Source organism: Stigmatopora nigra, chromosome 17, assembly GCF_051989575.1.
Source record: "Stigmatopora nigra isolate UIUO_SnigA chromosome 17, RoL_Snig_1.1, whole genome shotgun sequence".
Taxonomy (NCBI): Eukaryota; Metazoa; Chordata; class Actinopteri; order Syngnathiformes; family Syngnathidae; genus Stigmatopora; species Stigmatopora nigra.
In genome coordinates, this window is record NC_135524.1 from 10331457 (window position 1) to 10354950 (window position 23494).

A 23494-nucleotide genomic window follows, 5' to 3' on the forward strand; every position below is an offset into this window, starting at 1 on the left:
TGAACATTGAACCCAATCAAACGACGACGTTGCAGACTGTTCTAGTTTACGTCGTTTTTCAGGGGGACTATGTTTTGCTATAATCGCGTAATTTGTTCCTATTTCAGTTTTATTTCACTGCTCTGGATATTTTAAATGTATGTTTCAATACATTTCGTCTAATTATTCTCATGTAGTTTTTTTTTTCATGAGATTAAGACCGGTGTATTGATAGTGACCAAAATAGTATGTTCCGTGTTTACAGGAAGTATCCAGCGAAGATTTTTTTTGGGCAAGAGTCGTTTCCAACACAGCACATTCTTCTAAATTTAAACAACGTTGTTGGCATGACTACCAACGAAGTTGATTTTAGTCCCAAAGGTATGCCTTGAAGCTTCTTGAGTAACGTTGTCATGTGTGTGCTGTTGTATCTGAATTAGATTATAATGAACTAGCCTTGTGATTGTTAGCGTTGTATCTTGACCTCGTATCGACAATGCCGTATGGTCGTTTTCTGTTCTAAGGGATTTGAAGATAAACGGAAACCATAAAGAACACAGAGGCTTTATTGAAAGAAGCACACCTGATTCGATAACTAACTCCATTACAGTAATATCTTGAGATACGAGCTTAATGCATTCTGGGATCGAGCTAGTATGACGATTTAGTCGTATCTCAAATCAACGTTTCCCACATAAATTAACTAAATGCAAATTAGTTCGTTCCCACACTCCGAATCCCTTCCTCCCTAAAAAAAACAAACAAACAGCATATTACATATTGTATATCATTATATTGGATTTTTTTATTGGTTGTAATTCACTATCTACTAACAGTAACACATAGGCAGTGGTTATGATGTTTAATACTAATTATTCAGTACAATGTGGAGTTTGCGGATGGGGGAGAGAGAAAGAGGATGCACTCGTAACATAAACTTAAAAGAATTTAGATTCCGATACACAAACACTTAAAAAGTTTTAATCTTCTGTTACACTACATTTAAACCGTCTTGTGCAATAACTAAGGCGAACTAAACAAAGGAAAAATAATTATTTATTTTTCTATTATGGGGTGACCCTACTTTGAATTTTTTCGATTATCGCGACCATGTCTGGTCTACATTAACCGTGATATTCGAGGGATTACAGTGCATTTTTACTGTGAGACATAGACAATCTGAGTCACCCACTAGTCGTTGATCAAGTTGCCAACAACATGACCAAAACGTCTGAAAATTTACTTCAAGTGCCAAAGTGCTGGAGCCAATACCAGCTGACTTCAGACACGAGGCCACCCTCAAATGGTGGCCAGCCAATCGCAGGGCACGAGGAGACGGATAACCATTCACGCTCCCACTCACAAAACGTGGTCCTAGAGCAAAACAAGAATTCGTAGGCAAGACATCATGAATGTGAAGAAACGCAAGAAGGTACTAACAGTGAACTGATTAAAACGATCCACCGATGTGGTCAAGCTGTGGGTGTCTTAAGTAAGTCATTGATGGTGATGAGCCGGACCTGGTGTTGCTTGACCATCTGGTGCTGAAGCTGTGATTGAGCAAATACTCTGCTTCCCAATTGTGATAATGCCTTCATTATTTTATTTATTTCATATTGCACAGGTTGTTTATAACCCCCCCCCCCCCCCCTCCTCCTCCTGTATACAGTGCACCATATGGAATACAGGTAGAGAGAGTGAAATTCATGTTATAACAAAAAAAACTGTAAAACATGTTGTCTCAATATATTTCCCCCCCCCCCAAAAAACCGCGAAGCTCTGAATCCGCGGTGGCTGAACCGCGAAGTAGCGAGGGACCATTGTAGTCATTACTTTTCATAGTGTACAAAGGGAGTTAGTTGTCCAATTTTTATTGCACAACAGAACAAGAAAATACTTTTAAAAATCCCATAATTAGAATACAATACAAGATTTTATATTTCCATTCCTTTTAAAGTTAGGTAACATATTTACTTTCATAATTACAAGGAAAGTAATTGGCTCATTCACAGAAGTTTGAAGTTTCAAATATGAAAGAAAAGAGATGTGTTAACTATCGTGATATTATCGATATCAACTGCTATTTATTTATTTTGGTCTTGATAAAAAATTTTGCCCTATTGCCCAGGCCTAGTGCAAATGTTTTCTTTTTTTGTCTTTATGCTTCCTCAGAGCACCAGCACCTGCGTTATAACCCTTTGAAGGACAGCTGGATTCTGGTCTCAGCTCACCGCATTAACAGACCCTGGGCCGGTCAGGTGGAAAAACCTCCAGAGGAATGTATACCAAGATATGATCCATACAATCCACTATGTCCTGGAAACACACGGGCTTGTGGAAAGGTAACACCCATGTCCTGGTGACTCACCACATTAATCGTAACCGGACGTTTCGTCGCCGGTCTTTTGGTCGCCGGTCTTTTGGTCGCCGGTCTTTTGGTCGCCGGTCTTTTGGTCGCCGGTCTTTTGATCTTCGGTCTTTTGGTCTCCGGTCTTTTGGTCTCTTTTGGTCGCCGGTCAAATGGTGACAGAAAATTTACTGCTGAAACCAGCTCTCAAAATTATATTCACGATAGAGGGTTTAATATCTGAGAGAGAGTTTAATATCTAAGTACTGTTTAATATCTAAGTAATAATAATCGGACATAGGCCCTATCGTCATCATCAACAACAAAAGCCTACTTGTCATCACACCCAGAAACTGCGCATGACGAAATTGGTAATTGAACAAAAGTACTGTTTAATATCTAAGTACGTTTTAATATATAAGTATTGTTTTATATCTAAGTACTGTTTCATATCTAAGTACTGTTTCATATCTAAGTACTGTTTCATATCTAAGTACTGTTTCATATCTAAGTACTGTTGAAACCAGCTCTCAAAATTATATTCATGAGAGAGTTTAATATCTAAATATCCACTGTTTTCAAGAAAAGGGACCAAAAGACCGGCTACCAAAAGTCCGAGCACCCACAGTAATATGCACATTTTGACACTCACCTATGACTGTCAGAAAAAAACTATTAAATGTATATTTGTTTTTTCTCACTAGACAAATCCAAATTACAAGACAACTTTTGTCTTTGAAAATGACTTTCCTGCCATTCAGCCAGATGCTCCAGATTTTGGTTAGTCCTTTCCTTTTTCTAATAAAAGCCATTTTTTCACAAAAATATCTTGGTAATACAGTGTTCCCTCGATTATCGCGGTTAATGGGGACCGGGACCCCCCGATAAGTGGATTTCCGCGAAGTAGGGATTTCCCTTCAAAAATGCTTAATTTGAATTTAATTCCATTTTTTTTTTTTTGTATTTTTTTTTATTTTTTTTAATTTTTTATTTACATTTTTTTACCCCCCTCTATACAGTACACCATATAGAATACGGGTAGAGAGAGTGAAATTCATGTTATAACAAAAAAACTGTAAAATATGTTGTTTCAATGTAATATTTGTATTTTTTTTTCCCCAAAAAAATCCGCAAAGCTCTGAGTCCGCGGTAGCTGAACCGCAAAGTAGCGAGGGAACACTGTAACTTGGAAATTTTTTTGCTCAGACAAGATTCTTATTTTGAAACTAACACTCGTGGAGCAAGACGATTAAAATAGAAATTGTTATAATCGTTTTAATGTTGGAATTTTTAAATTATTGTTTTATTGTACAGTATCATGTGATTTTCCCCAAAACAATATAATTTTGTGCTTAATAGTTTCAGACCAACACCCGTTGTTCCAGTCCAAAGCTGCCAGAGGCGTGTGGTAAGAGTGTGTTTTGGTTTGTTGTTGTTGCAGTAAACCAAAATTAAAGCATCACTTTCTAAAATATCAAGTGGTGTACTTTACTCCAATCTTCGGCTGCAATTTTATTTCAAGATTTTTTATGCAGTCTTAGTAGAAAATTACTTCTTTATGAAGACCTCAAAAGTTCTTTTGGGATTTTTTGCTATACCGCGGGGGGGGGGGTTTGGCTGTCGTCGGCATGAGCAATGACGGCTTCCCACTGGATCTATGGCCTCGTCGGATCGTTCTGTCACATTAAGTGTGATGTCGAGCGTCGAACGTAGTAGAACAGGGGTGGGAACCTATGGCTCGGGAGCCATGTGTGGCTCTTCTGATGGGTACACATACCTGTCACCTTGTACATTTTGTAGGTATTTTTTCCTTTTTTTACCATTTCAAATCATGTACGTCATACACCGACTTTTGTACAGGGAATTTTTGTAATTGCCAATATTTATGAAAACCGATCTCAAAAAGACCGTTTTGGCTAAAATCCAGATAGTCTCGTAGGCTGTTAGCCAACGACGCTACTGTCATCGATCGTTACTATTGTCACGGTATACCAGCAAAAATTATCCTCAATCGTATGTATTTTTTTTAGCGGTGCGTAAGGCAATATTGATAAAGGATGACATGCGCATGCGTAGATATACATAGAAATACATAGAATAAATATTGTGGAAGCAAGCATGGAGGAGCTACCTCGTAAGAAACGAGTTACCGCGAGTAAACCTGCGTCCTACGGTGTTTGTAAGTTTTTGGGGGGCTTTGTACAGGGAATCATAATCATTTATAAGGGCAGTTATCGGCAGGGGTTGACAGGTATGGACCGTACATATGGCTCTCCGCCAACCTGTGATGTAAACTATGGAAATCGCTGGTGAGAGAGCTGAGTCACAAATGCCCCAATAGGAAGCGTCACACTGTGGCGTTGACACCACTTCTCGTGCCATTTTAATCTTATTCTTTTCAATACACTCTTCTTCATGCATACTCACATTGATCCTCATTGATTAGCAACAGTGTAACAATGTTGTCAAAAGAATTCAGAGACTTTAAAAGTGGGGAAATGACTAAAAAAATGCACACATTTTCCTGTGTTTTGTGCATGGTTCTCAATGAATAACATTTGAAAATTATAATTTTTAAGGCTTTCTCTGTCAAAAAGGCTCTTTACCCCTTAAGTAGAAGGACCTAAACTTGGGGAAGCAAACGGACAAGGGCGAGTGCTCTACCAAAACCTTTAACAACTACGGCAGGCTCTGAAAAAATAACATGGACTTAGAATTAAATAACCAAACCAAACCTGACATGGAAATACATGGGGAAACGAGGAACTTGGAACATGGCATATGTACTTCGAGTAATAGTAGACAAATCAGGCTAAAGCAGACGACCCAACAAAGACTGAAAAACATACAGGGCTTATATGTACAGACGGGTTGATTTCAAATTACACACACCTGATCACGAGGGTTGGGAAACCATGGACACAATAGGTGAAATGCATACGATGATCACACGCACAGCACACACATTGACCCCAGAACCCCAAATAAGACCTAACAGTTCAGATATTGAGGGTTCAAACCCCAGTGGATTCCGACCTTCCTGTTTGGAGTTTGCATGTTCTCCTGGGCTCCTTTTAAAGGAACTCTGTTTTTTTAATTCACCTATTAACCCTTAAAGTTCCATGCATGTTTGTTTTCAACATGGACTCCAATAACAGTGCGTTCTAAACAATTTATTGTCCAAGATAGAGGAGTAAAATACAGTGCGCTGGGAGAATCTCTCCAATCCTAGCTCTAGCATAGATAAGATAGAAAGCTCAAGTCTTTCTCTCCTGCAAGCATCAGTATACAAGTTGAGGACAGAGGAAGACTGACCCTCTTCCGTCCTGTCAGCCGTCCATCATCTCGTGTCTGTCATGCATGGGGCGTGGCCTCCCAGACATGTCCTCCTTCTGGTTAGTTTTTATCAGGCTTTCCTTTGTTTGTCTTCCTTATCTTGCTCCATTTATGGCTTACACAGATCAGTGATTTGGCCAAGGCATTCCCCTGCTTGACCTAACAGACTCATCTCTTTTGGTAGTAAATAACTTTCATGTATAATCCTTATAAAGCGTGATTTATGGATGGATGAATGTGTTTATGTATGTTAAGATTCTCTCGCTATGTTTGTCCAAACCGTACATCGCAGAGAGTTGAATTTTTTTAATGGTGGACAGAAACAGCTGTCGGATCCTAATAGAGGAGTAATTGTTCCGACATTACACGTTTCTCGCTTTACCTCATTCGCCGGCCCTGATTACAGGACGCCTCAACTCTGAGTGTGTTTACCTACGTGCGATAAGACATTTGGCGTGTGGTGTGAACATAGATGTCATTCCAGCTACCAATCCAACTTAATTTGATTAGTAGTTTCGGTTCACACTTTTCTTCCTTGATTTATTCCATATATTTTCAGTAAAGTCATATGTTTCCATCCTTGGACTGATGTCACACTCCCCCTCATGAAAAAAGGAGAAATTGTCAATGTGGTTGACAAATGGGCAGAGCTCACGGAAGAACTGGGAGCCACATACCCATGGGTTCAGGTATGGGTTACTCCTACTATTAGCCAATCATCTTTCGTATTAAACAACATAGCTGTACTGTGCGGCCGGGCGTTCAAGTGGTTAGTGTGTCGGCCTCACAGTTTTGGGGTCAAAGTTTCGATCCCAGGTTGGTTCTCACTGTGTGGAGTTTGCATTTTCTCGCCAGTCTTGCTTGGGTTTTCTCGGGGTACTCCGATTTCCTCTCACATCCCAAAAAACATAGGCTGGTTAGACATTCAAAATTGCCCCTAGGTATGAGTGCAAGTGTTAAGTGTGAGCGGGGAGACTTTTTGCACCGGTAAATCGTAATATAACATAAACAAATTTAAATGAACTTGGATTACGATGCTGACACACTCAAAAATAAGTTTAATCTAACCTTACGCTAAGATTAATTCTAATTTTGTTTTACATTTTTATACCTTTTGTTCCTCCAGCCGGGTTGGCTGTTTGCCCTGCCTCCACCCTAACTTTCTCTATCGATGGGAGTTTGCTTTTGTAATCCCTTCAAAATATTCAGAAAATGATGCACACAAATGTCCTCACAATAGAATAACGCACAACCACTTACCAATGAGAAGTAATATATACTCCTAGTACTAGCGATCGCTACGCCATTCACGCTGAGTGACGGGAGAAAAAAAAAAACACTGAAAAAATGCAACGCTCCGCCCAGTGCTCGTAGATATCTGTTATACACAAAAGAGATCTGGCAAAAAAGACAGTGCACTAAAATGATAAAAAGCCACTCATGTCTTGGCCACCTGGCTTTCTCGTATCTCAAAATTTTTCTCATATCTAGAGATAATTATTTGATCAAAATTTTTCTCGTATCTAGAGATAATTATTTGCTCAAAATGTTTCTCTTTTCTAGAGATAATTATTTGCTCGAAATTTTACTCGTATCTTGAAATGCTCGTATGTCGGGGTGATCGTATGTCGAGGTACCACTGTATGCTCTTTGTGTGAAATTTCAGATGTGCCCTCAAAATTTTGAGGACAGACAAAAATCTCAGTCTTTGTTGACAAACAAGATTTATCAAAAGATTAGAATGGCACAATCTGTAGCAGGATGTAGGCAATTTTCCCAGAGGTGGCCAGCATTATGAGCAGATGATTTAGAAAAAAAATATTCCACAATTATTTTAAGGGGGTGACCATATGATACATAATAGTTGTGCAAAACGTATCGCCCACCCCAAAAATAAGAAAAATGTTCATCACAGCATACTTTGTGTCTGGTCTCTGTGGTGGCCAATTAATGTGTGAAAATGATGACTCATGCTCCCTGACACGGTTTCTTAACAATTTGAGCCCAATAAACAGTTGCATTGTCATCTCGGAGTATCCTGTTCCACCAGGGAAGGAAAAAAATCCATTGATGAAACAATCTGTCAACCTCTGCCAATTGCTCCCCTTATTAATGATTGCAATGCCCTTAATTAATTGATCATAAATTGTACTAATGCAATGCAGCACATACCGTATTTTCTCGCTTATAAGCTGTGTTTGTAGCTAAAAATGATGACGACTGGATAATGGGTACGGCTTTTATATGCAAAAATTAGACTTTACATGCAGGAAACTGCAAGGTGACAAAGACAAAACACCCTAATGCAAGACAACGCAACCGATACAGTCATTTATTTAAAAATACAGAAAACATAACCATATAAAACGCTGAACAAAATGATATTTGATGTCTATGAATGAAATTCAAGCAAAAAAAGTATCTTGCATAAAACGTGAAAAAACTCACAATGCCTGCCATTGCTCGCTCTGGGCGCCGCCATCTTACCTTTTACGAGCAGTTAGGCGTGCTCTGACTTGCCGGATGCAAGTAGCCTTGATACATGTGTTCGTAGTGGTTATCATTTCATCACATCCCAATAGTTGTTACGGCTGATCAAAGGTCCTGCGGTCGATCATTAAAATATCACCCTTGTTACCTATATTGTGTATCTCATGCTATTATTGAATTCAGAGACTTGGTGATTAGTGATGGTGTTGCAAAACTAGACCCCTACGGACACACTTTCTTGTTGACTGCTCACGTGACTCTTTTTTTTTTTTATTTCCACGTGCAGGCGACACTCTTTCGGACCACAGAAAGAAAAGATTCCACAGTAATTATGGTCATACCTCAGAAATACCACGTGATAATTTTTCTTCAGAATTTTCCTTCAAAGTAATACATATGTACTCCCTATTAAAACCATGAATATGGAGGTGCAAATTGTGAATCAGGGAGGCTTCTTATACGAGAGAAATGGTAAAATTCAACAATTTGAAGGCAATATTAAGGGTACGGCTTATGCGCGAAGGCGGTCAATATGCGAGAAAATATGGTATTGACTCACATAGGGGCCTAATCAGTTAGTGCTCCATTTGTATGCACTAAATTCAAGATTTTGTAGACGTCATGTATGATGCTGACAGCTTGACTGTCTGGATACATTGGTTGCTGACGCGCTATATTTATATAGTGGAATGGCAGACCTGTGAAAGGGGAATATGCATGCACATATCGTACTTGATGCATGATAATATTAGCAGTTGACGTTGACGTTTTAATTTGCTATCAATGACCGAGACGATCTGGATTAGGGCTGAAAAGTGTAAAACGAGATCAGCTTTACAATAAACAAACTTAAAATAGTTTTTTATAGGATGTACACATTTTGAAATGATCAGAGACTTATAAAATACGGAGAAAAAACATCTAAGTTGACAGATATGAGGTTCCTTTCTGTCAGTCTTTTAGCACATACTGTAACGGAACATAGACCAGGACCAGATTAGAATACTGCCCTCACCGGCTTGTACAGTAAGCACTTGGCATGATGGGTGCATCACTTCTTTTGCATCTCGTATTACCACTGATTGCACTTGTGGGACATTGGATTCGTGAAAAGTTGTCCACTTTATTTGTTGGAACGAAAACCTACACCCACTGTGGAGTAGCCTGCCCAGACCTGATCAACTCTCATCAGACAACATGACCGTCCATACTCTAGATTCCAAACGTTAACCCAATTAAGGAATTTTAGGATGTATTTGAGATGTGTGTTTAGCGCTCTGACCTTACCATCATCAATGCAAGATCTTAGTGAAAATTGAATGCATCAGCGAATGTAAATAAATCTTTAAACTTTGGAGAAGCATATTGAAGTAATGTCAAGCGGTGGTTTACTTGCTTGACTTCCATGCATATTATTTGTTTTGTTCTCTTTGTCCTATCCATTATTAGTCTGAATTACATATATTCACCTGTACATGCATCATAACTATCACAAACATCCATCTTTTATTACAATGCCTGTGACAGCAAGAGTTATTTAATTGATCTTTTGTCTATTTTTTTTTCTTTAGATTTTTGAAAATAAAGGAGCGATAATGGGTTGTTCCAATCCACATCCTCACTGTCAGGTAAAAATGCAAACACACTCAATATTTATAATATTAGCCAATGTAAACACACAAGCATAGAAATAATTACATTACCTGTATGGTAACATAATATATGGAATATCCAAGAATTCATGTAAAAACGGTCACGTTCATTCATGTTTCGTGGAAAGGCAATAAATAGGAAATAAGGAAGGACTCAAATGCAGGAAAACAGGGAGACACACTAAGGCAGGAATGTAAAAAAACGCAAACACTAACCATGACAAAAACAAAGTACAGTAAATAGAACAAAACAAAAACACATCCTCAGTTTGACCATGTACTGTCGATTTCTAGACCTAACCCTATGACTAACTAACAAATGCTAACAAAATGTCACTCGGTTTCCCGCGAGGTTCATGTCTAGTGAGACAGAGTTAGAGTAACAAATAAGTGAACCTACAGCTTATAAATGATTTGAAGAAAAAATAGGAAATATAATTTAAATAATTTAATTTAAAAAATAAGTTAAATGGTGAGCGACCCAGATGGTGAGTGGTTAGCGTGTCAGTGGTTCGCGCATCGGCCTCACACTTCTGGGGCCCTTGGTTTTATCCCAGGTCGGTCCACTTTATGTGCAGTCTGCATGTTGTTCATTGGATTGCGTGGGTTTTCTCCGGGTACTATGGTTTCCTCCCACATTCCAAAAACATGCATTTTAGGGCAGTTGAACACTTAATTGCCGCTACGTATGATTGAGCGTGAATGGATTGTCCGTCTCCTCGTGCCCTGCCATTGGCTGGTCACCAATTCAGAGTTCCCCTGCCTCGTGCCCATGTCAATTGGGATCGGCTCCAGCACCCCTACGGCCCTAATGAGGATAAGTGCTTCAAAAAAATGAATGAATTAACTTAAAATGTTATTGTCTTATCTTTACTAATAAACGAAATCTGTGCGCCTCTCTTTTTGGATAAAGCACTGATAACTTCCATGAAAAGTCTTCTTTATCTTTCTTCAGTTATAAAAGTCTCTCTGTCTCAATGACTATTGGCTTGCTAATACTATCCCAAATGATATAGTTTGATGCCGAGGAGTGCGCTAAATTAGAACCCCTGGTCTCACTATTTCCACCGTGAAATGAGGCCTCGTTCTGCAGTTGTGTGCTCTGCCATGAAACTACCGTATTTTCACGACTAAACGGCGCATTTAAAGGCGAAATCTCAGTAACCGGTGCTATTTCTGTATTTGACACAGACAGAAGGCACACTGTACTAATGGACGCAGCCAGGCATGGCAAAACATACACCAGCTTAAACATACGGACAGACGCTAAAAACACTTTTTCGAAAAGGCAACGGAACCAAAACTGAGTTCGGTTGTACTTTATTTAGCTATTTTACAATGTACTCACATTTTTTGATCAATCATCACCCACAAATCCATCATAGTCCAATTCTCTGTGTCCCATTTGACCAATTGTGCAAATGATTAATCAAATTAATTTGTTTCTTTTTATTTATTGTTGAAAAAAATCGAGAAATTTCGACAATAGAAGCAATTTGGCCACCGCAACATCTTTAACTTTTGGTAAGAAAATTGTAATTTATGTAATTAAAAAGCATCGGGTTGTCATCAAGATATACTTATTTCTTTTTTCAAATTGAATAATTTGATATTTTGCCTTCACAAAGACAGGCATATTAACTTCCATATGATATGGAACCTAATAATGTGCTTTTGATTCATACAGTATCTCAGAAATACTACTTGTGATGAATTTTCTTAAGAATTTCCCCTCAAAGTAACATATTTGTACTCGTTATTAAAACAATTATTATGGAGGTGAAAATTGGAATCGGGGCCGGCTTATATGCGAGAAATTTGAACATTAAAAAATTTCAAGGCAACTTTCAGGCTGCGGCTTATACGCGCAGGCACCATATACGCGCGGGCGGCTTATTTGCGAGTAAATACTGTACAGAAAAAGTTCTAGAAACAATTTCGGAAGTGGAAGGACGGCTGTCCCTTCAACCAGAATCCAGACACCTTTGGAACCCATAGAAAGTGTTTTGAGTAGGGGCCCCAGACCCGCCGCTCCCAGGGCCCTGCGGCCCCCGGGACGATAATTTGCGGCCCGCGTACTCCCTTCATCATCACCCACAAATCCATCAAAGTTATCATTTTCTGTGTCCGAATTGAACAATTCTCCAAATGAGTCATCGAAAACGCTGAGTTTTATACGTTCGTCCAGGCAGCCACAATCTATTCGAAAATAGTAGCTAGCCAATAGCTAGCGTAACTATTTCAAAGCTGTCTTCCATGCTTCGCAAAGCTGTGTTGATGCCGATCGCCAGGCCACAATCCATTCGCAAATAGTAGCTAGCTAGTAGCTAGCGCAGGGTTCGGGAACCTTTTTGACGAAGAGAACCATACACAATTTATATTTTCCAATGTTATTCCTTGTGAGCCATACTACGAATTTAAAAGTCAAAATACTCACATGTAAACGAGTGACTTTTCAATTTTTTTTGTACTTTCACCACCCAGTTGGTTACTATCTGACACAAGCTGGCTTTCGAGTCCGCCCAAAACACAATAACGTCAGTTCCTGCATCATGAACACAAAGCTTTCTTAATAATTTGCAAGAATTCTGTCTTCTCTTATATTTGATTGATTAATTTGATGTCTATATCATAGGTGTGGGCCAGCAGCTTCTTCCCAAATGAGCCAGCTGTGTCTGATCACTGCCAAAGAGCATTCTATGAAAAATACAGCGAGCCAATGCTACTGCAGTATGCCAAGCAAGAAGTGGAGAGAAAGGTGACCCGCATAACCAGAATGGCCGAAAGGTCATATGATTATGAAATTAATTAAATGCCTCTAAACTAGGAGAGCTAGATGTACAGGATTTTTCTAGCATCATCCTGCTATGTAGGTATACAGTATTGATTTGCAGTAAAGGTGCTCTAATATACTAAGTGACCAATAGAGAGGCCTTGCAATGGAAATTGACTGTAATGTTCTAGAAATTGAAAATCATCACACAGTAATCACAAACCAGGCCTTATGATTTTATACATGGAACCTTAATTGGAATAACTGCAGCACTGATTTCAGCACATTGTTTAGTCCCATTTGATGAGGTCTCAAACCTGCGCCCCGCGGACCAACTGCGGCCCGCGGGATGATATTTTGCGGCCTGCGTCTTTATAAGCAAGATTAATGTCCTTGCGGCCCGCAAGATTTATTTGAATGACACTGTTCAGAGCTGGATGAACCAATCACGGTGAGGTATACGGCTCTGGAGGGCGGGACATTGGCTGCGCTGTCCAGTGCCTTGCTCACTCACTCATTTATTCCTCCAATCAGCTGGGCGGAAGAGAAGCCGTGAAGCCGATCACTCTGCTCGGCTCAGAGAGCTGCCGTAATCCAATACGATTGGAGAGCGAAAGTGCGCATGCACCACAGACCGGCGCGACTGAAAGTTAAAGGTTCAATCCGAAAGTGCGCATGCGCCACAGAACCGCGCGACTGAAAGTTAAAAATTCAATCCGAGTCTCATTCCAAGTGTAAACACATATTACAGCCCCTGAGATGTCTGTTTCAAAGCCTGCTGTGAAGATAAAGGTCAGTGATGAGCACAGACAGTTTCAAGAAAAGTGGGGAGTGCAATATTTCTTTGTTGAGCACAGGGGCACCCCGACGTGTCTCATTTGCACTGAAAAGTTGCAGTCCACAAGGAATACAATTTGAAACGTCATTATGCTACGAGACATGCTGAGGAGTACGGAAAATACCAGGGAGATGAGAGAGCCAACCAGGTTGACAGTCTTAAAACACGTCTTCTGAGGCAACAGGGTTTTTTCAAGAAGGCTACCAAAAAAAGTAATGCAGCAGTCGAAGCAAGCTTCGCCGTTTGTGAGCTGATTGCCAAAGCAGGAAAGCCATTCACAGAAGGTGAATTTATCAAAAAGTACATATTACAGGCTGCACATATTGTCTGTCCAGAAAAGAAAAGTCAGTTCAACAACATCAGCCTTTCTGCCAACATCGTGGTAGAGCGCATTTCTGACCTGTCAAATGACATTTATAATCAACTATGTGAGAAAGCGTAAAGTTTCAGTGTATATTCAGTGGCTCTTGATGAAACCGCAGACATCACAGACACTGCCCAGTGATAGGTCTGAAAATACAACTTCAGGAGCAGGTTAAGAAAGAGTGAGATCAATTTAAATAGGAAATAGGTTTATTACCGGACTGCAGGATGGTTGGAGAATGCTCCGACAGCTGTGAACCTCTCACAGCCTGCCTTCCTCGCAATTCTCTCTGACTGAACACTAGGTCAGTCTTTATATAGGAACTCAGGTTAATATTTTTAAAACAGTGATGTATTTCTAAAACAGTGATGCATGACAGAGTTTATGTAAACAAAACTTTGGGCTAATATGGTTAGACATTAGCAGGTTTAAGTTGTATGGGCCTGTGCACTAAATAATTTATATAGCACTTACTTTTTTTTTCTTTAATGGCCTCTTTTGGTAGCGGATAATATTTTCTTTTACGGGTCTGGCTCCTCCCCCATGGTCAAATTGCTGATTGGCTTTAAATTGTAATCTGAGAATCCTTTAAACCAAGGGTGTCAAACTCGAGTTGGTTCGCGGGCCACATTAACGTCAATGCCATTTCATGTGGGCCGGACTATTTTAGATCTAATACCGTCAAACCTTGTGATACGACCGCTCCGCTATATGACAAAAATTTTGATCGAATGCGACCAAGCAAAGTGGCCATGGCACTCTTTTTTTGCATCTCTTTCGTGTTACATTAAAGGTTGAGTGTCTGTTTATAGTTATCCAAGTTAATTTAAATTTGTTCATTTACGAGTGCATTGTTGCCGTGGATAAAGTCCCCCCCGAACAGCCCCCACCTCGGCGTGTCACTGTCTCTCCCCGCTGCGAAATGCGTCTAATTTTACATCTATTAAACACATTTTATTACTATTAAACCTCTCATTATTTAATACGTTGTCAATATCTGGCGAATTAGAAGAAATAAAACTTATTTTCCAATCCAATATCCTGTTTTTTGTGGGGGGGTTTTCAGAGGGTTGGAACGAATTAATTTGTTATCAATTCATTTCAATGGGAAACGTCCGCTTGAGTTACGATATGCTTGTCATACGATCACAGTCTCGTAAATCGAGGTACCACTGTATCTAGATTTTTTTTTCTCCAAATTGGATTTAAAGAACCTGGTTCAAAAGCCCCAAAAAGTCAATTTTTATAGATCTAAAGCAATGTTTATTTTAGCTTTTTTTTCTTGGTATTGGAAAATGTCTTTTAATCATGTTTTTTTTTATTTCAAATGCAAACAAAAGACATGCTCGTGGTGCGACATGCTCATGGTGCGACATGCTCGTGGTACGACATGCTCTTGGTACCACATGCTCGTGGTACGACTAAAATTTCGATCGAATAATTTGCCCAAGATACGATGAAAATTTCGTAATGCGACCAAGCCAGGTGGCCATGGCATTGTCTTTTTTGCATCTCTTTTGTGTATAAAATCTACGAGCACTGGGTGGACTTTGCATTTCCCGTCCCGTTTTTATTCCCACCTTGGCCTACATTTACATACAAAGTAAACAACTATGGATCCTAAATTACCGTATTTTCACGACTATTTGGCACATCATATTTTTAGCCGCAGCATCAAAAACGAGTGCTATTTCTGTATTTTTCACGCAAAGGACGCACCGTTCTTTTGGACGCAACCAGGCATGGCATATATATATTATATATGGATGAATATCGAACCGTCATAGTGCTGGCTACGGAAGCAGCCCCAGATGCTATTTCTGGTCCACAGTGACTGCTGGGATACATAGTTATTTTGTCAATACACCAAGGATGACGGCGAACATACTAATTTGGTGCTACATGCACCAAATGCATGCTAAAAACACGTTTTTAAAAAGGCATCGGAAGCAAAACTGAGTTCGGTTGTACTTTGCCCCGCCTTCCAAAGGGCCGGAAGGGTTTTATTCAAGGTAGGCGGGAACAATGAAAAGAAGGAGGTTCTATATTCAAAAGTGATGACAGGCCTTGACCAATAGGTATCTGTAAAATTCTATTCTAGTTGCTAAAGAAAACATGGTGGCATATAAAATGAATCTAAAAAATGCATTTCACATTTCACACTTAACTTGGCCCAAAAAAATTAAATAAAGCCTCCCAATCAGAAAGAAAAATGCACTTTATCTGGAAATTGAATTGAATTTAAAAATTCTCTTCTATCTGCATTGGTGTAATGGCCATTGGGATAAAATATATGAGCAGTGACCACTACATTCCTAACATCATTTCCTAATTATGACTAATATAGGTTGTGTAGAGCGAGTTATTTCTGTACCTTTTTCACTCAAGTATATATTATTTTGTATGTGTTCTTGCTTTTAGGAACGTGTGGTAGTGACGAACTCTGATTGGCTGGCTGTGGTTCCTTACTGGGCCACGTGGCCCTATCAGTTGCTACTTTTACCACAACGACACGTCCTGCGAATCAATGAGTTGACAACAGATGAGAGAGAAAGTAAGCGTTTCTTTTTTTGCTCGATACTAAATGATGGTGACATTTCTCCTAACCTCAACAACAGTGTGTCTCTTTTTATCTAAATACTTACCAATTTTGCGTCTATAAATTGCAGTGACAATCAATTTTGGTCTTACCCTGCCTCTCCCTACATTCATTCTAGGTCTGACTTTTATTTTTCCTTATTTTGTCTTCTGATGCTTTTTTTCAGGTCTCGCTGATATTATGAAGAAACTGCTGACCAAATATGACAATCTATTTAACGTGTCGTTCCCCTACTCCATGGGTTGGCATGGTAAGAAATGAGGAATTAAAGGAATTATAGTGTTCCCTCGCTATTTCGCGGTTCAGCTATGGCGGACTCAGAGCTTCGCAGATTTTTTTGGGGGAAAAAAATAAATAAATAAAAATAAAATACAAATATTACATTGAAACTACATATTTTTAAGGTTTTTTTTTGTTATAACATGAATTTCACTCTCTCTACCCGTATTCTATATGGTGTACTGTATACAGGGGGTAAAACATTTTTTTAATTTAAAAAAAAATATATATATATATATATATATATATATATATCTATATATCTATATCTATCTATCTATCTATCTATCTATCTATCTATCTATCTATATATATATATATATATATATATATATATATATATATATATATATATATATATATATATATATATATATATATATATATATATATATATATATATATATATATATATATATATATATATATATATATATATATATATATGTACATATATACATATATACATTTATACATATATACATATACACACACAAATATCATCACAATACGCGTATTCCAAGCTTTAGAATTAGCGCGTGTCTTTTGAATGCACGCATGTTCTCCGCATTGTACACTAGTAGTGGCTTAATTCTAATGACCAAACGCTACCATCACAGCCTGGGCGACTGCCTGGATGAATTCATCTGTGTTCCAGTGGCAGCTCCAGCGCTGCTGAGGGTAATCCTCAGGTGCCTGAGGTAAAAAAAAAAAAAAAAAGTAGAAGAGCAACAGGGCAAACAATTGTTTGTAAGTATATACTGCATGGCACTGTTTTGTCACTGCCACAATCAGGAAGAAAACAAGCTAGCATCTGCTCCAAAGGTAAAATTGGTCAGGAGGGTGAAGATTCAACCGAGAATCACCAAAAAGCAAACAAAACAATTGAAAAACAAATAAAAGGGTTTAAATAAGGACAGGAAGTGAATCTTGATTGGAGGAGGGATGATGGGGAAGTAGTCACAGCTGTGTTGGCCTGGGCAGGGCTTTGCCACAAGGGTGGAGCCACAACTCCATGTACCTGCAGATGAAAAGAAACAACACACCCTACTACATAGTGTGTGTCCAGGCTAAGAGCCGTAACACCATTTAAGGCCTCACATCAAAACAATTTCAAGGTCATCGATTCGATCCAATTGCGTAAGTGATAGGTTCATAAATAATTACCCTTTCGATGTAATTATCAATCACTGCAGGCAGACATCTTATTTAATTATTGACATTTAATTAAATAGATTGCATCATGGATAAGGACCTTAAGGGAAGATACATCAAAGCAACAAGACTTCCCCCTTGTCTTCAAAGCATCCTCGAACAGTAATTTGCGTACGGCTTTTAAGGCCATAAATCAAAACAACATCTGTAACTAAAATAACAATCAAGGTATTTTAACAATAACAAAACAGGAAACTAAAACCAACCCTCATTTGGATTAAAACAATCACACCTTCATTTGACCTAACAATCATATAACAATTACATAAAGAAGTGCGTCACGAGGTATGCACACTATTCGAGTGTTATGGAAGTGGCAGATATCCGTATCTTGTTGGAAGCCCGAGTCCTTGCTGCTGTCGGATAAACAATCCTTGGATAAGAACTAGATGACCGGTTACGACCCTGAGCACTTTTCGAACAATAGGAAGAATGACTTAACAAAGAAATGATTTACTACACATATGTCGGGTTTAAAACCATATACATTCAATAACTTCGGATCAGAGGTAGCACACACAGAGATGATGAGATTTTCAAAGACTTCAGCTGAAGGAGGGGTCAGAGTAGCCAGCGCTGGGAGATGTGTCCATCCCCCAGCCTGACCAGTTCGAATCCCCACCTACCCCCAACAGTTGAGCTAGTTTTATTAACAAAGGGTCATGCGACCTAGGTACAAACTTTAGGCGGGAAGAGGTGAACAAAGAAATGGGCATGTCTTGGAATATGACGCGCCCCTAACTCATTGGTGTCGTGATGGAACTTTCCACTAGGCTCTGCAAAATTCTATCCTAGTGACTATACTGAATAAAAGTATAAAGAATACATTCTATACTCCTCAACATATATGTATAATAGTAATACAGAATAAACCCAACAGTAAGGAAAAAAGAACGGCAACATTAATCGCATATCAGGTATTTATTAATAACAATTAAGGTTGGAACTCAGAAACAACTCCATTGGAAATTAAACAAACAAACCTCCATTCGGCAAAACAATTCTATATCAGGCGAACCGAACGTCACAATGTAAAAACACTACGCGAGTATTCCCAGAGGTTTATTGATAGCCATCCGCTGAATCGAAAACAATTTAATCGTCCTTCACAGATCTTCATTGCGAACTTGTATCTGGGGAAAGGGTCGAGGCGTATCTTCCAGTAATTAGTCCTCGGAGCGAGGACTCGGTCAAATGTTAAGTCTCTAGCTGGAGCCAGCTGTCCTGAAGAGTGACCTCGAGCTTGCCCCAGTCCCAAATTTAAGAAATGTATTCAAAAATGATTAAATGCGCACATATATAATAGTATCCCAGAATAACCCCAACAATTAACTTCAAATTTTTCAAGATAACCTAAAGTCATCAGCCCAAAGATTGGGTCTTGGGCGCAGTTGGGTGTTCCAACAGGACAATGACCCCAAACAAATCAAAAGTGGAAATGGAATGGCTAAATCAGGTTACAATTAAGGTTCTCGAATGGCCTCCCCAAAGTCCTGACTTAAACCCCATTGAGAACTTATGGACTATCCTGAAGAAACAAGTCCATGTTATGAAGCCATCAAATCTAACTGAACTGCACCAATTCTGCCAAGAGGAGTGGTCAAAGATTTAACAAGAAGATTGCCAAAAGCTTGTGGATGGCTATCAAAAGCCCCTAATTGAAGTGAAAATGGCCAAGGGACATGTTACCAAATATTAGCGCTGATATATGTATATTTTTGACACAGCAGATTTGATCACTTTTTTCTGTCCACCCATAATAAGGCCATAAAAGTACCAAACTTCAATAATGTTTTTGTGACAAAGTATCTGTTCCAATCACTCTATCAGAGAAAAATCAGAGTTGTAGAAATAACTGGAAACTCAAGAGAGCCATGACATTACGGTCTTCACTGGTGTATGCAAACTTTTGACTACACCTGTACATGCATGCATGCGAGCCTCTTGCTCTATATAATGTATGCATGCACCTACGTACGTACCTACCTACCTACGTACCTACCTACGTAACTACCTATGTAACTACCTACGTAACTACCTACGTACCTACCTACGTACCTACCTACCTACGTACCTACCTACGTACCTACCTACGTACCTACCTACCTACCTACCTACGTACCTACCTACGTACCTACCTACGTACCTACCTACCTACTTACGTACCTACCTACCTAAGCACCTACCTACGTACCTACCTACGTACCTACCTACGTACCTACCTACCTTTGTACCTACCTACGTACCTACCTACGTACCTACCTACGTACCTACCTACCTACCTACATATCTTCCTACCTACCTATGTACCTACCTACGTACCTACCTACGTACCTACCTACGTACCTACCTACGTACCTACCTACGTACCTACCTACGTACCTACCTACCTACCTACGTACCTACCTACGTACCTACCTACGTACCTACCTACGTACCTACCTACGTACCTACCTACGTACCTACCTACGTACCTACCTACGTACCTACCTACGTACCTACCTACCTACGTACCTACCTACGTACCTACCTACGTACCTACCTACGTACCTACCTACGTACCTACCTACCTACCTACCTACGTACCTACGTACCTACCTACGTACCTACCTACGTACCTACCTACGTACCTACCTACGTACCTACCTACGTACCTACCTACGTACCTACCTACGTACCTACCTACGTACCTACCTACGTACCTACCTACCAACCTACCTACCTACCTACCTACATACCTACCTACGTACCTACCTACCTATGTACCTACCTACGTACCTACCTACCTACGTACCTACCTACCTACCTACTTACCTACCTACCTACATACCTACCTACCTACGTACCTACCTACCTACGTACCTACCTACCTACCTACCTACCTACCTACCTACCTACGTACCTACATACATACATGATTGCATGCACGCACGCATCCATGCACGCACGCATCCATGCACGCACGCATACATGCACGCACGCATACACGCACACATGCACGCATACATGCACGCATGCATGCATGCATGCATACATGCACGCATACATGCATGCATGCATACATGCATGCATACATGCATGCATACATGCATGCATACATGCATGCATGCATACATGCATGCATACATGCATGCATACATGCATGCATACATGCATGCATACATGCATGCATACATGCATGCATACATGCATGCATACATGCATGCATACATGCATGCATACATGCATGCATACATGCATGCATACATGCATGCATACAAAATCCCCCTTCATATAATACATATTGTTCTTCCCATGATTATTGTTGTATATTCCTAACTATTTCTCCGGGTAATCCAGTTCTTAACTAGTGAGTAAGTCTTAGTTTAGTGAGAAAAAAACTATCATGAGTTGAACAAATATTGCAACATTGAGCTTGTGGATGTTTTTATTTTGGTCAGGTGCCCCAACTGGCCCCTACCTAAAAGCTGACAACGCCCATTGGCAGCTTCATGCCCACTACTACCCTCCTCTGCTACGCTCGGCCACAATTAAGAAGTTCATGGTCGGCTATGAGATGCTTGCCCAGGAGCAGAGAGACCTCACTCCTGAACAGGTGCTTTACGATAACAGTACATTTGCACATTGTCAACATCTTCACCTACTTGTTTGTGCTTTATGCATCTACATTGGAGATATTTAGACTGGATTGAGAGGTTTACAATTAGGATTACCAAAAATCAATTATTTGAAGTTGTCTCAGAATCTCTCTTTTTTTTTATTCAGGCTGCAGAGAAGTTACGTAATCTACCAGAAGAGCACTATACATGCAGAAATCTGGAAGAAAAATGAAGATAAAAGAAAAAATGTCTGATCAACATAACCCATAACAAACTGATATTATCCCATGACAACAGATTTACATTTATAATGTTTTTTTAATTATATTTTTCTGACGAGTTGCAAGCTATACCTTTGACATAATTATGGAATTTCATTTAAATTCGGGGTAATGTACACTCGCGTATATCTACTTAGAAAATTAATTAGTTCCAAAACTTAGAGCATTATTTTATGTTATTACTCTAATTTGTTCCACAGTCCTCAAAGAAACTCCCACTAAACCTTTTAAAAAAAATCTCTGTTTTCCATTTTGTATGAGAAATAATGAAAACAGGAAATAAATTGATGTTTTGGGGATTTCATAACGTGGATCTTGTTTTTGTAAATTGGAATGCCTGAGGCGGGGGACACCCTGAATTGGTGGCCAGCCAATCACAGGGCACAAGGAGACAAACAACCTTTGGATGACCCAGGGGCAATTCAGAGTGTCCAATCAGACTACCATTCATGTCTTTGGAATGCGAGAGGAAACTGGAGTCCCTGGAGAAATCCCACACATGCCCAGGGACAATATGCAAACTCCACACAGGTGGACCGACCTGGATTTGAACCCAGGTCCCCCACTGTGAGGCTGACGCGCTAACCATTGAGCCACGGGACCACCTTATATTGGAACAGTAGTTTGAATATCAAAGTGGTTTGAAACCTAAAAATTACATATGGAGAAGCATTTGTAAGTAGAGGTTTAAATGAATATTAAAATGTTGTTTTTCTTCATCATGTTTTTTGAATGAATGTGACACCAAAATTGTAAGATCATTATGAATAAACATTTTTGGCTAATTCCAGCTCCTAGTCTTCAATAGTTATACCAGTTTTTATTTACTGTTGATTAGATGTGATCGGCTCCGGCTGCCCCACTACCTTAAAGTGCATGTGCAGAGCAATGTAGTTACAGTGTTCCGTCGGTCATCGCGGGTAATGGGGACCGGGACCACCCGCGATAAGTGAATTTCCGCGAAGTAGGGATTCCCCTTCAAAAATGCTTAATTTGAATTTAATTCCAAAAAAATTTTTTTTTAATTTTTTTAGTTTATTTATTTTCTACCCCCCCCCCCCCTGTATACAGTACATCATATAGAATACGGGTAGAGAGAATGAAATTCATGTTATAACAAAAAAACTGTAAAATATGTTGTCTCAATGTAATACTTTTTTTCCAAAAAAAATCCGCTAAACTCTGAGTCCGCGAGGGAACACTGTATTTATTTTTTGTTTACTTTGATTTATCTTTTCTACACATCGAAGAACAAAGATTAACAAAATGACAGAACATTTGACCCTGTGTGGCCTCATATTTTATCTGTATCATCTTTCCTTCGTCATGATTCAATCCCGATTGATTCTGATACTACACTTTAACATGATTATTGTGATTTTTTTCCGGACATTTGGTCGCCCAGACGTTTGGTCGCCCGGACGTTTGGTCGCCCGGACGTTTGGTCGCCTGGACGTTTGGTCGCCCGGACATTTGGTCGCCCGGATGCTTGGTCGCCCGGACGTTTGGTCGCCAGTTAAATGGTGACAGAGAGTAAGTGCTGTTGAAAACAGCTCTCAACAAGAGTTTTATATCTAAATATCTACTGTTGATTCATGAGAGAGGTTAATATCTAAGTACTGTTGAAACCAGCTCTCAAAATTATATTCACAAGAGTTTAATATCTAAATATCTACTTCTACTTAGATGGTCATTTTTAGCATACAAATAAAAGTCTTAGTATACTTTTAGCCCAGAACTTT

At 39.4% G+C, this 23494-nt stretch overlaps 1 protein-coding gene across 2 annotated transcripts; it reads left to right on the forward strand.

Annotated features, from left to right (window-relative positions):
- Positions 1-10: 10 nt before the first annotated feature.
- On the forward strand, positions 11-22542 carry galt (galactose-1-phosphate uridylyltransferase). Of its 2 annotated transcripts, XM_077737831.1 has the most exons (12): positions 11-137; positions 245-360; positions 2152-2321; positions 3031-3106; positions 3686-3734; positions 6222-6351; positions 9724-9780; positions 12440-12562; positions 16201-16333; positions 16545-16628; positions 21313-21467; positions 21638-22542. In XM_077737831.1, coding segments are annotated over exons 1-12 (1161 nt in total). In that variant the 5' UTR covers positions 11-135; the 3' UTR covers positions 21704-22542. The 2 variants fall into 2 exon arrangements, with proteins under 2 accessions (XP_077593957.1, XP_077593958.1); XM_077737832.1 differs by lacking the exon at positions 11-137.
- Positions 22543-23494: the final 952 nt, after the last annotated feature.